The following is a 15,001-nucleotide window of genomic DNA, read 5'->3' on the forward strand; positions in this document are numbered from 1 at the left end:
TATTTAGTTTTTCTGTCGTGAGCCATACGAGTTTCCGAATTTTTTGAAAAACAACCTTGGGTTGAGAACAGTGAAGGCTCTGTCTTTCCTTCATCGACCTGATAGAGTGGCGCGAAAGGCGAGCGACGTGTCAGCGGCTGATTGGCGATATCAAACGCACGTAAAAGGATTTCGTTATTTTACACGTTGTTGCGGAATCTATACGGACCCTGCAGTTGCTGGCTAACTCGATAAATAATCGAAGAGGAATGTGATCTATCTTTCCAAGATTTATTGTCCACGAACACCAGATACCCTTCCCCTCATCATATTTCATAATTGAACGTAGCGTTAGTAAGTTGTCGAATGACCCTCTCTTCATTCTCAAATGTCTACGGAAAAAGGCTCAGGGAAGTTAGGACTTCAAATCATGATTCTACAAGTCGATAGCGGCTCTGACGTCTGTTGAGCAGCTGAGTTGAAGACTCCAAGATTTTGTATTCCGCCTGAAGTAAATTCGCATTTTCACTACCATTCATTCGTGGATACGGTGAACCACATAAAAATGATGTAAGTTTTTTTGTTTTTGTTTCTTATTAACAGAAAGGAAGAAATATTTCAAATGAATCCTGTTAATCGTACTATTGCTACTTTGCATATATCTCAGTACCTGAACACAATTGTTTCTAAAATCTCACAATACGAATGCCTTCTCAGTACAAAATGAAATATAGCTCCTCAATTTAATCATCAAACTTTCCGCTCTATTGCGCATTTCTACCGAAACTTCGAGCGGTAAACTTCTGTATAGTATCATCATGCAGACAGGGTCAACTCCCAACTTTTCAACACTTTCTTATAATAAAAACATTGCTAAAATACCAAATTAACATCGTGTCTTAGAAAATAAGGCTTAAACTCTTACCTAGGACCAGAAGAGAAGTAGTATCTGGTATGCGAAAAATATTGGGCTTTTTGGCCAAATAACATACTGCTATGTACAAGTAACGTGCCAAATATAGTCGCGGTTTTAAAAAGAAATCTGCTCATTTCACTTATACTTTCAGTGTAAAAGTATTTCGAGTAGCTCAGTATAGCAAGCAAATACAAGCTTAGGGAAAGCAATAATATGCGCACAATGGCTTTCCTCCTGACAGGAGGGCTTCACGGTAAAACAGTTCCTGAAAAATTAACTAAAACATTTACACAACAATGGCCTTCGGAGCGAGATCCAATCTATCTGGTAAATAAGATTCTTTCTTGGAAGGTACGGTTACAATACAAATATATCAAAGCGCGTCGTCTGATGTCATTACGCTGTCCTGCCTTTCAGAATTTTGCTTGCAACAAACCCTTCACAAATGCTTATACGAGAGTATACTCCATCGGTTAAGCGACTGAAAGCATATAATAGTGGTTCACCGTTTAAGAATATAAAAAGCACAACGCAATAGATTAAGGCAAAGATGATTAGTCCCTGAAACTTGTTGCGGTAAAGTGATCAAGTCGTTAGCCGATCACACCTTGGACGTGATCCAACTACAGGAAAAAATCCTCGATATTTGCATACAACTGCTTATCGTACATATTCATGTTGATCAGCCTCTACAGAGAAAAAAATTAAAATTATAATAACCAGCGTCATTTAAAAATAGGGTTCCTCAAGTGATGAATCAATGAGTTTGAATATATGAAATTCATGTATGTATACTGCGGTTTTAAGAAATGTATGAAAGTGATCCTCGCAGTATTGAACAGAGGTCATGGATTCAAATCCCGTACGGCCCGAAGTTTTTTTTTTCAGGCATTATTTCACAATACATAAGTAGTGTTCATTATTGCAAAGATCGCTTTCATACATATCTTATGACCTCTAAAATAATAACCATAAAGTATCGTTTGTGATTGGAACATTTTAGTTTGCTCCTTTGCTGTTATTTTGTTTTTGTTTTTGTTTTTGCGTTTGTTTTTGTTTTTGTTTTGTTTTTTTTTTTCGTGGAGCACTTTGTAAAAAGTAAAGAAATGAGTACATATTACTAAGCCATCCGGGTAAATGCTGTGTAGGTTGAAAACCCAAGCTAGTCACTCTTGCGTAAAAACAAACTTTCGTGTTGATCACAATTCTCACCTTATGTTGGGTTTCCATGTCCTTAAGTTGATTTTTCAAATCAGCGAATGTTGGTCTTACATCCGGGTCATTTTTCCAGCATTTCATCATGATCTGATACCTGGTATTTTCAAATGATCTGTTTAAGATTTAATAAACGCTTTCTTGTGCGCTGAAAGAGAACGAGTTGAAAAAGAAACTTACAACTTTTCAACGACGTGTTTTGGTTTGAGCATCCTGTATCCCTCCTGAAGTAAGTTTGCCATTTTTCTTCCATCCACTCTTGGGTAAGGTGAGCCACCTAGAAGAACCACAAAACCATAACTATGATAAGACCGTCGAAATATAATTGAAACAAAACAACGACTTGCAATTTTTCACAAAATTAATACATCTTATTTTGCTGGCTCGGCAGAATATTTGAGCAAAGACTTTGGTCACGACCTTTTGGCGATAAATAATATTAATTCTTTCTTCTCTCTCGCTATCAAGTCACTTTGGTTTTTCAGTACAAGTTGATTTCGAAATAAATTTTGTGGTACTACATTTGTTTTTAAAACGATTGAAACGCGGCTTTAAAACAATTTGTTATTCAATAATCCTTCACGAAACTAACTCATAAAGTTAAAACGAGACGTAGTTGCAGTTGACAATTACGTTAATCAGCGTGACTCTCATTCGTTAATATCTGAGGAACAAATGCTGGTGGACGAACAAAAGAAGCTAATGAGATATTGATTGTTTACGTCCACCAACATGGCGGCCATGACGTAACGTGCAAACCACCTATAAATACACTTTCGCCTATTCTTTGCAAGTCTCTTGAACTTGGACATTTCTAGCCTAAATTACACAACAGAAACCGAAGGAATTCGATGAATAAAAGTCGCATTATTCTTCTTGTGTCTAGCTGGAAAGAGTCTCACTGACTTCAGCTTTTCGCTAGAAGAAAAACCGATTTACACACACCACTGCAGAAAACAAATAAGCAGAATTACAATTCCAAAACACACATTTGTATTCATTTACAATTTGACTTTTCCGTGACATTTTAAAACGGAACAGAGGTAAATCTTCGAAGATTAATTGTCGTTGGAAATGAACAATACTTTCCGTAAGATATCTGTATGCTTATTTTGTACGAGAAAATCGTCGCACGGTCATTTAACCCGTGTGTGTTTGTCATACCAGTACTATTGTTTATTCAAAAGTCGACGCCTTTTTCCTCTTCAATAGGCCATTTTACAGTTGTGTACTTAGTTGCCAAGCCTTTGATTCAGAGTGAGGCTAAAGATGACCTTGTTGTGATAGAGACCTGTATCTAGTTAGCATGATAACAAAGTGATTTACATTTGAAAGGCAGCAAGGTTTGTATCATGACAAGGTCATCTCTAGCCTCACTCCCATTCAAAGGCTTGGCAACCAAGCACACAACTGTAAAATGGACTATTGACAGGTGTCACATCGTGACAGTTACTCATCAAATAATGTTACAAAGTTTACTCGGAAGCCTTTTAAGTTACCTTTACAAATAAAAATGTTTCGGTGAAAGCTTTCTCTTTAATTTGAATAACGTCAGTTTTCTTTATCATCCATTCACTAACAAAATGTTAAGTTTATGGAGGATTTTCCCGTGATTAAACTCGTAATTGTAACCTAAATTATTCGGGTTCTTTTAGAAAGCACTTTTTTATGTGTTAGAAAAAAATAAAAATGTTTTTGACTAGCACAGGTCGGTCCGTATTGGGAAAAACTGTGCCCTCTGTCTTGAGTACCGCCCGAGGCCTACGGCCTCGGGCGGTACTCAAGACCTCGTGCACAGTTATTCCCAATACGGACCGACCTATGCTGGTCAATAACATACATATAGTAAACAGCGATAAACATCTACAGAGCCTCATAAACTTCCATTCTAGGGATCATCAATAGCTGGGAACAGACCCTTATATAAAACTACCATGACACTTTATTCAAAACCCCCTTATGTAAATCGTCATCGTTACATAGCGACAATATAGAGGTACAAATATAATAATAATAATAATAATAATAATAATAATAATAATAATAATAATAATAATAAGAACATGGCGGCGAGTAGTGGAGACGGTTTCTAGCGGCTCCGTTAGTAATCTTGTTTTTCGCAAAAGCAAGCCAAGTTTAGAGCGCCATTATACATCCGGACAAGTACGTATGCACTTTGGAAATTGTCAAACCAAACAGGGGAGATATTTGGTGTCTCTAAACGCAGGAAAATCAGTCAAAGTCTCAAACTTTACAATTTCAATAATGTTAACTGACGACAATATGGAAGATAACTTACAACAACCTCCACGCAAACAGAGGCTCAAGTGGACGGACGAAATGAATTCAACATTAGTATTGGGCCAATCGACACTTTTATCGTTTTATATTGATCATTTTTATTTAAGTAGTATTAGATATTATTAGAGTTAATAGTACTGTCATGCAGATAAGCTACGAATTTTCACCCTATCTTGCTTAGCTCACTAGCATCCAAACGTGTATACTGCATAAAAATATATTTACCCACCTATCACCTAAGAGCTAATAGCTCGTTTAAAACATGAACGTGAAACTAATTACAAATAATGAGCTAATAAGAACTAATATCAAAAGATAAAAATATTGAAAAGCTATATATTACCTAATTTGTATGTACTATCTAAATAATAAGCGAAAGTTGTTAAAAATCGAGTTAAAGCCTCGCCATAAACGAATGCAACGCGCACCAAAAGGCAACCAAGTCCGGACATTCCCTAATTCTAGTAGGCAAACCATTCCAAAGCTTAGTAGTTAAATATGACCATGACTTGTGCATGTATTCTAAGTTGAACAATGGCAGCTTAAGGCCTGTGCCAGACCCCCTTAGGTTGTAATTTACATTTAAAACGTTAAAAAAGTTACTAAGATATTCCGGTCCCTGTCCTGTTAAACATTTATATAAAATAACTAATGACTGGAATTGCCTCCGTGTCTCTAAGTTTTGTAATTTAGCTAAATTAAGAAGAAAATCATAAAACACTGAGCTTGAATACCCTAGGATAGTCCTTAGGATTTAGCAATTAGTGTCCTCTAACTTGTTTTTGAGTCCATTACTTATTCCTAGCATGAGTGGGTTACAATACTTTAAGTGGGGTAGTACATATGCTTTGTAAAGGCCAATCATAACATCTTGTGGTATAAAATTACGCAGCTTACGTATGGCAGCTGCCTTATCACATGCCTTCTTAATTTGTACTTGTATATAGGGCTTAAATGTTATTCTTTCATCTAAAATGACACCAATAATCTTCAGACTATCAGTCAGCTCTACATTATCATAAAATATAAAACCCCTGGATTTCAGGTAAGGTTCTAACCTTCACGATCGACGATCGTTATCAACATCTGCGCGCAGACCCCCAGATGTAACATTTTACCATCGCAATAAACAACTGGGCACAGGTTTAACAGGGATGGGACATTTTAAGTTCAATATCAACATCTGGGCACAGAATACACACTGTATGTAAAGAGTTACGATCAACACAGACCCCTGACCGTAAGATACTAAGATAAGTAGCAACATCTGGCTACAGCTTGTCATGTAAGACACATTGATTAAAACCCATGGATGTAAGAAACAACGAACAATATCAACATCTGGACACGGTTAGAACCGTACCTGACATCTGGGCAAGGTTAGAACCGTACCTGACATCCAGGGGTTTTATATTTGAACCTCTATATTGTCGCTATGTAACGATGACGATTTACATAAGGGGGTTTTGAATAAAATGTCATGGTAGGTTTATATAAGGGTCTGTTCCCAGCTTGATAATGATCCCATTCGAGAATACCTATGGTGAAAATCTCGTAAAACACAACTCCATAACTCCATCTGCGGAAAGACAAATCAAACGAATATATATCAAGACACTGAAAACATTAACAGTATATATGTACGACAACTAAGATATATTCCTTCACAAAGCATAAAATTCATGTCCTGATTAAAATTGATAAATCTTGTTGGAAAATCGCCATTGGTAATTATCAGATATACTTACACGTCACTTTTGGTAGTATATTTACCATACAACAAGGCCTCATATTTCACGGGAAGACGGCCCTAAAGATTTCAGATAATATATAGATTTAGCAAAGCCTAAAAGCGGAGCTCCTAATATGTGAAAATCTTGCAATAAAATTTGTTTACTTTTCTGAAAAAACTTCGATTTGACGCAAAATCTTTATTAAATATTTATTTAATCTTTATTACTTTTTGAACACATTGTTACTCGAACATAATATTTACTGGGCCATCGAATCGTCAAATTATCGCTAGGCCCTGCTTAAATTCCGAAAGTTCCGTTTTCACTTTACGTCCGTAAATGGCATCACCTTGAGAATCGTAGTGTCGTTGACTCGAGAGCTTATTCTGTCACCTTTAAGACCTTAATATCCATTATTTTCCAAGCAGAGTATTCTATAGCATTGTTACTTTACATTCTGAGTTCCACAAGGTCTAACTCGATCGCAAATGAACGAAAAATCTGACCTGAAAAATTTGAGGGTCGACCTTTTTGACACCATATTTTCAAATTTGATCATATGGTGGTACTTTCGTGATAGCATACATGACAGAGGGCACGTACGTACGTACGAAAAGAGGTTGACCATAATCCATGGGTATGGGGCTCTGCCCCACGCGCGCTTCGCGCGTGTGGGAGCCCTATAACCCCACTTTGTGAATAGCTCAAAAATTATAGAAAGCGACCAGCCAAAGGTATTTTTAATTCAAGCTATACTTGTTTACGTTTTCGTTAGAGTCCCACCCAAGGATTTTATGATCGAAACCAGGAATATATCAGCTATACAGCAACAATGATTATGAAAGGTCATTAGATGGAGCGATATGTAAATGAGTAGAACGGCCCCCATCTCCCCTCGTTCTTGATTACCTTAGTCTTTCGTTCATAAATATTTTCCTCCTGCACATCTCTGGCCATTCTAAAGTCTGTCACTTTGCACGTCTCCTAATGTCCAACCAACACATTACGGGCTGCAAAGTCTCGATGGATGATCTAAGAAAGAATTGATGCGTGAACGAAAACTAGTGAATGCGGAAGAAAAGAACTGAAATGAAATGGCAGATAGGAAAAAAGGAAATTTCTATCAAATATATACTAAGATTTAAATGGAAATAGAATTCTGTAGTAAAGCAGTTTTTGCGACCGCCAACAAACTTTTGAAATGTCGCATTGATTCCTTTTATTCCTTGACATTAAAATGGATATTTGTTATGAATATCTTAAGGAATCCTTTCCATTCCCTTCTCTTCCTTTGCCTACACTAAAGAAACCTAGAAATTTCCATTTGATGGGGTGCCTTAGGAACGATGCACAAATATCGCCATTTGAACATTGGGATAAAACTCAGATGATGGCATTAAGATAGGTAGAGTCCTCCCAAAGCAAATTAAAGCCTTTACGAGACGGTAAGAAAATGTTTGCATATTACGGGCGTGATCTTGTAGAGACATGAAATTATGTGAAGGACACAGCTTCACATCGCGATACACCTTACAAAAATGTTTTAGAATTAAGTTTCTTCCTTCGTGTTTTAATTGACATACAGATTTTGAGGACAAATAGCTCATTCCATCAGCAATTTGCCAGGCAAACTTCATCAGCTGCTGTGACGTCATATTTGTTTATGGTTTGATATTTGGGTCTTTGAAGTATCTGTCATTTAATCCATGGCTCTTTCTCAGGTAACCCTGCAGATCCCCAAAAGGCACATATTCAATCAAAACCAGCAGTGGCTCTGAAGAAATTAAACAAACTATATGACAAATTACTCTTTAGAAAACCTGAATAACAAATGAAATAGATGCATAGTCCAATCATGGTTAAATACCCTTGAAGGAATCGCAAAAAAACAAGATATAGTTTTAAAAAGAAAAGCTGGACTGCCTCATAAGAGGGAACAGACCATTTATTCCCTTAAAAAAAGCATTTTCGCTTCTACAACAGAATGGTCAGTTCAGAGGCAAATTAACGGTCTTGGTCTACCAATAAGTCCTAAAGCGTCAATATAAATTTAAAAAAAGTAGAGACAGTCTTACAAGGTAAATCAAAAGGAAATTGTGAAGTCAGACCCACATAACCAAAGCATACCAGATTCCGTAACACAACCCAGAAGTCTAATGACGTAAGGATGTGGTTTCAGCTGCTTCATTGTTTCAAGTTCTTTCATCAGATCTCTCTTTTCTGATTCAGCAGTGTTAGCTAGAGTTAAAAAAAAAAAGAATAGAATTTTTGTTAATGGGAATAATACAGTATACGAGAAACCTAAATGAAAACACTAGTTATGAAATGGCAAATAGCCAAAAAATTACGGTAACATGGCAACATTTCCTGGTTGACTGTAAGGCAAGACTGTAATTCAATTTACAGTACAAGAGCTCACATTTAAGCATCTTAATAGCGTCGTCTCAGGCCTCCCTCGAAGTCTTAATACTGTTCCCCTGGCAACCTGTCCAAAAGTACCTTTACCAATGACCTTTTCTATGGTCACGTGATATCTTGGAACTTCCCAAGAGCGTGTTGAGGGATAAAAAGGTGCGTAATCGGCACCTGGAGCGCACTGTGTGATTTTCTGTTATCTCTGCTTGCTTCTCTGAGATCTATGTATTCTGCAGGAGGCTGTGTGAGTTTTCCTGAATTCAGCTGTCCTAGTGCAATATCTTGTAATCCTGTTTCATTCTATTAAACCATCCATGTACTCGTTAAGGTATTCGCATGTAAATTTGTTATCAATCTCAATAAAAAGTCGTATCTGGCCATTAAAAAAATAGTTTACCCATTTTCATCAGACTGACGTTTAAGTTTTTCTTGCGCAAAATATTATGAACAGTTTACAACCTTTTTTCAGAGAATAACTAAGGGCCTGTGTTTTCATGGAGGTGGGGAACCCCAGTAATGGTAACCCTCCCAGGTGGGGTATCCCGCCTATCCATATATGCGTTATTAACCAAGCGTGAGGTCAAGATGGCTGGATACTGGCCGAGTTCCTTTTTTTGCATTTCTATGGACCGAGACGAAGTCGAGGTTCATAAAAATGCGAAAAAAGAACGAAGCAGATATCCAGTCATCTTGACCAAACAAGCTTGGTTAATAAAGGATTTATTACATTGCAAAAAGTCGCTATATCAAGAACTAAGAATGACTTGTTTAATTCGAGAGCCGGGAAAGAAAGCCAGCTGTGTTTGTAGCCCAACAAACTTACAAGAATCGTTTCTGTTTTCGTTCTTTTGACTATCTTCTGCCGCTTTTTGCGTTTCCATCGCCGACATTGTCCGAGAATTACAAACGTAGTTCTAATTCAAGCTTTTCCAAGCGCGGGATCAATATGGGAAATCCTGAGCGGGCAAGAAGGGCACATCTTGCCCGCTCGGGTAGCCAATCAGAACACAGGATTCGCTTCATCTTGCCCACGAGCGCTGCGAGTGATGTAATGATATCTACTTATTGACTGATTGGGAGGACCGGTCGGAAAAATATTTGGCTCGACGTCATGGCGTATTCGCCGCGATCGGTCCGTGCCTCATGGCCTTGAGCCAAACTCAGTCAATAAGTATTTTATGATATGACCACGAAGTGTTGAAAATTCCAGCCTAAGTAAAATGCAATAGACGGACACACGCAGCCACTCGAGTATAAAAGATAGTTTTATACCGAGAGCTTTTCCGTCATTTTTTTCAAGTCAGAACAACAAACTCCCAATTCTTTGAAAACGCGACTTTTTTTTCATATTTCTCTTTTATTTTAAGTTTTTGCAATAAAGCGGCGGCTTTTTTCGAACTGGCTTACTTCAACCCGTTCGGCCCTACACACGTCAGCTTTCATGTTGTTCTAGTGGACTGCGCGAGCGGGGCCGGATGGGTCATATGATAAAGTGTTGATCATGTCTACATGATGAGTGAGATGACCATGTAAACGTCTCAAGGTGGGGTAACTCGCCAGGCCGGAGTCGATATATACTGATAGCAATTAATTCACGAATTAATTCAGAACTCCAATTATGGCAAACAAGACGTTGTTAGATCGGCATTTACATTCCTCAGGACCTAAAATGATTCGTTTTAAAAGCTTAATGAAGTTACATTCATACGATATTTAAATTGATCCTGGTTGACATATTGCTCTCATTACATGGCTTAAAGTTGTGACCGAAAAAACGTCAATTCTGATTGGCTAGGTATTGGGGAAAACTAAGGCGCTACTTTACTACAGAAATTTTTTAAAACAATGTTTTGGTTAATTAAAAACAAAAAAAACAACAACAATAACAACCTAGAAATATATCCCTCACAGAAATGAGTTGTTTGCTTAAAATGATCCACGAAATACAATTACAAAATGTCCGTTTTCGGAAGAGTACTTGTACACAATTTCTTTGTAATATTTACCCTTCCCTGTGCTTTCCAAGCCGTCTGTGGGTATAAAAATTTGTTTCATTGAGTCCGGATCGACTTTCAAAACTCCGAATTTGACTTGCCTTGCAGTATCTGATAGCAGGGTCAAAAGATGACTGACGGTTACCCTTTGATTGAACCTCATCATGAAGTCGAGAACAACACTGCCACACCTAGATAAAGGGGAGGCGATGAGTACCGTTTAACAAATGGTAAACAAAACAGCATCCACTATTTAGTTATGGATGCACTTGGGAGGTAGCTAAGCACGAAAGAAGCGTAAGAGTCGTGCGAAGTGATAGCCGGCGACTCTAGCTTCTTGAGTACTTAGCAAACCTCCCAAGTGCATCCATAACTCAATATTGTACGATGTGGTGTTTACCATTTGTTTTATAACATAACATTGATACACTGTAATAAGAATTCCCTTTTATTTAACAAATCTTACGCGATCAGAAAAAACAAGCGCGCGCGGAAAAATAGTCTAAGCATTTGCCCACGTCAGCAGCATACATCCATGGACAAATAGTAGATGCTGAATTAACCAATCAGAGCGCGCGCTTTGCTTTAGTTATGTTATAATACTTATTTGATCATCTCGTCCTTTGGTGACTCTAAGGTGTTGAAATATTTTAAGGTATTTTTGATATTATAAACCAAGCTAAATAAAAGAGATTTCATGTAATACTGCGTTAATCTATTGCTGCACATTAAGCAAAATTTTCTTCAAATGTCGATTATTTGTATTAATTAAGACTTGTTAGAGGAAGAAAACCAGTTTAAACGATGAGATTTTCTAAATTAAGCTACCCCCTCCGAGAACACAGATTTGCGTCTGCTGTTGGTCCATTGTAGAAAAAAAAGTGTTCCTTACCTGGTGTTCACAGTGTTGGCAGATGAGCAGCCAAACCGAAAGGCAATTTGACAAGCCTAGAAGAAAACATGTGAAGAAAACATGTATATTTCAATGATTGTTACATTACTGAGGGACGTTATTAAAAATGTAATCTTTCAGCAGAAATATTATGATTTCATTCAAGAAAAGAGTGATTAAGATTCACTTTTTATGATAAATCTCTTTGCAGTATTCGATAAACTCCATTAACGGATCAATCATATGATATCTTACCATTTCTGGAGATTTCGCAGCAACTTCTGCACGTCTGCTACAGCTCTCCTCTATTGTCGCAGTCAGGTAAACTTCTGTGCTTTCTGAACCTAAAGGAGAGCCGTCTTTTTACAAAAACCATGAAGAGCCTTGATGCACAAAAAGTACAAAAAAGCGGTTCGATCTAACAATAATTCACCTTGAAAAAGTCATCCCCCCTCCTTGAAAAATAGTTTCGCAAAGCCACATTAATCACATAACTTGTATTTGAAGATAGCAAGCATTTTATGCCTCAAATCTCATCAAATCCGGAAGGAGTCCTTAGAGAAATAGAAGGGATACTTTTTCTTTATGTTTTTGTTTTGTCTCTTTGTTTTGTCACTCCTTCCATTGTTGAGGGTAGAGAGCCTTTTGCTCATAAAGATCTTTTGAGTCAGAGCATGACACCCTGCATGATTCGCATAATCTTACATGTTTCATGTAAGATGAAAGGTAATTGGGAATAGAAATAACTTTGTAAACAGTTTTGAGGAGAGAGCTCCTCTCATTTTTGCGGTGAACTGTCTGTCCGTAAGTATATTGAATTAATTTTCGTTGTTTCTCATGAAATGGTCAAAACTTCGTTACAAATTCGTTTGTCTACTTGCGTTTTAGAATGATTTAACTAACCAAAAGTTTGTAAAAATACGGAGTAAAAATACGGAGCAACAAAATGGTCGTACCGAACAATCCAACTTTGTTCCTTCTAAAGAAACGAACTTTAAAGCGCGACAGAAACAGAGCCGAACTCTTAAATGGTTTCGTTCGTGTTGTTTTCGTTCTTCGCTCTCTCCCTATACGATCGATACGATGCACAGTTAAGGGGCCCAGGATGTCTTTCGCAAACCAAAATAAAAAACTTAAGAGCGAATAATAATGAAATATTCGTTGTTTGAACCATTATACAAGGGGAGATTTTGCTTATTGCTCATAATTTATGTTAAGTATGATGTGCGATCCTCGCAGTAGATAGCACTATTTATGCAATAGCGAAAATCAGACCTGAAAAAAATCAGGCCTGTACGGGACTCGAACCACTGACCTCTGCGATACTAGTGCAGCGCTCTACCAATTGAGCTAACAAGCCAACTGGGAGCAGGCCGTTAAGTTGATTCGTAATAAACCCGTGAAAGTGATAAATGAGATAAAATATATGAACTTCATATATTCATTGCATCTAATTTATGTTATAACATAACCAAAGCAAAGCGCGCGCTCTGGTTGGTCAATTTAGCGTCCCCCATTTGCCCATGGGTGTACGCTGCTGACGTGAGCAAATGCAAAGACTATTTTTCCGCGCGCGCTTGTTTTTTCTGGTCACGTAAGATTTGTTGAATAAAAGGGAACTCTTTAGCTACAATTTATCAATGTTATGTTATAAAACAAATGGTAAACACCACACCGTACACTATTGAGTTATGGATGCACTTGGGAGGTTTGCTAAGCACTCAAGAAGCTAGAGTCGCCCTCGGCTATCGCCTCGAGCGACTCTTACGCTTCTTTCGTGCTTAGCAACCTCCCGCGTGCATCCATAACTCAATACTGTACGCTGTGGTGTTTACCAATTGTTAATTAAAGCATCGAATAAGGTGTATATGTTCACGTATTAATCCGCGGTACTGATAAAACTGAACTGGTTGTTATTAGTTTTGAACTTTGCCATCAACCAAATCTTGATCAGTTTCAGATCGGTAATGAGTACATTGCCCCTAACTCGTCTTTACCCAACTAAAGAGTTGTCTTTGAAAACTCGCTATTGTATTGCTTTCCTAAATATCTAATTTGCTAATTAGGGTGTGTTTAGAATATACGGTAGTTCGCATCGTTACCCTACCAAAGAAATATGATTCTATTATCCCAATAACGTTTCAGCTACACTACAGGTGCTCTCGAGTTCTATTGTAAATACTACAAATAAAGAAACCATCGCGCAAATTTTGTTACGGTTATGTTGATTATCAAAATTAACAGGCAGATTAACTCAGCATCTTACTTTTATTAAGTGTTCTGCCACACTCAGAAGCAATTTTAGCGCTCTTCACAACTCAATTTTCTGTCTATTGCGTTTATGTCGAGGAAATTATGAATACAATAAGGAAAATTCAATTACAAACAGCATTCATTTTCAATTTTAAGCCTCACATTTCTTTTAAACTTTTCAAAGTCTGGGATTTGCCGTTATACACATGGATTCCTGCTCCTTATTTTCGTGGCTCTACCTGTTTTCAAAAATACCGCCACATGTGCGGGCTTAACTGCATTGCACAACAAATGCTTGCTTCATAAGACAACCTAACCGAAATCAGCATCTGCACTCTTCACATATTAACGAGAGGTAATTCCAGGTACAACAGTCCATCCTTGTTATCCGACATCATAACTTTTGTCTTTAAGTCGAAAACAATCTCTCAATTAAAATGCATAGATTAATCAGTTTTAAGCAAGCGTAAGAGTGTTTTAAAAGGCACGATATTCCTTGAATGCCATTTTTAAGAGATTTCCTTTCTTAATGAGGCGTAAAGTTCTACAGACATATTTTCATTTGTATTCACGAGTAAGAGAGATAGAGCTATGCAAAATTTTCCCTTTTAATATACGCAACAAATCCTTGAAGCCATTTTGAAACGAGACATAACTGCTTCTTTTAAATCAAATTTCTTTTTATGACTCAAGGGAGACATACTTGTAAGAAGATTGTTGAGTTTTAGTATATGTTAACTTTAATGTACAGTATATATACTCACATTGCACGTCAACTTTTGCTGTCCTTGAAACATTCTTACAATTATTAGTGGCCTCACATCTGTATTCCCCGGCTTCACCTCTTGTAATGTTTGTAATCGTTAAGACATTTGTAGTAGTGCGTTGACCATCAGGTTTGATCCAAAACACCTCTAGTGGACAGTCTCCAGATGCCTGACATGTCAGAGTCACATCGTTCCCCTCGATTATTGTCTGATTGTCTATTTCTTGTACGGATGGAGGAAATAAGGATCCAGAACCAAAAATTATCATCTATTATGTAGTAGCTGGCAGCACCGTGGACAATATGAAGGATATCCTGTGTTCTCAAGGGAATCCCGAGCGGGCAAGATAGGCCCATCATGCCCGCTCAGCATTGCTCGCTTTGATCCCACACACAAAAAAAAAAAGTTATATGGAGCGGACTCAAAAAGTTCGTAACTTTTGAAGAATGTCGGTGATAAAGTCGCAAAAGGGGGCAGAAGACTCTCAAAATATAGAAAACACACTAAACGACCCTCATGGATTTATTCTGCCGTTA

General features: G+C 37.5%; 2 protein-coding genes across 2 annotated transcripts; both read right to left on the reverse strand.

Moving 5' to 3' along the window:
* Positions 1 to 513: 513 nt before the first annotated feature.
* Positions 514 to 6,232, reverse strand: LOC111342757 (tyrosine-protein kinase receptor Tie-1). Its single transcript, XM_022949869.2, has 5 exons — positions 6,160 to 6,232; positions 5,950 to 5,990; positions 2,291 to 2,387; positions 2,108 to 2,207; positions 514 to 1,584 (listed from the first exon to the last, which is right to left on the reverse strand). Exons 3-5 carry the CDS (start codon positions 2,350 to 2,352, stop codon positions 1,519 to 1,521), a joined length of 228 nt encoding a protein of 75 aa, XP_022805604.2. The 5' UTR covers positions 2,353 to 2,387; positions 5,950 to 5,990; positions 6,160 to 6,232; the 3' UTR covers positions 514 to 1,518.
* A 980-nt stretch (positions 6,233 to 7,212) lies between these two features.
* On the reverse strand, positions 7,213 to 9,449 carry LOC148726878 (tyrosine kinase receptor Cad96Ca-like). The gene is made up of 3 exons (XM_088726395.1): positions 9,383 to 9,449; positions 8,272 to 8,382; positions 7,213 to 7,918 (listed from the first exon to the last, which is right to left on the reverse strand). Exons 1-3 carry the CDS (start codon positions 9,447 to 9,449, stop codon positions 7,806 to 7,808), a joined length of 291 nt encoding a protein of 96 aa, XP_088582521.1. The 3' UTR covers positions 7,213 to 7,805.
* Positions 9,450 to 15,001: the final 5,552 nt, after the last annotated feature.

The sequence above is a fragment of the Stylophora pistillata genome, chromosome 7 (assembly GCF_964205215.1).
Source record: "Stylophora pistillata chromosome 7, jaStyPist1.2, whole genome shotgun sequence".
Taxonomy (NCBI): domain Eukaryota; kingdom Metazoa; phylum Cnidaria; class Anthozoa; order Scleractinia; family Pocilloporidae; genus Stylophora; species Stylophora pistillata.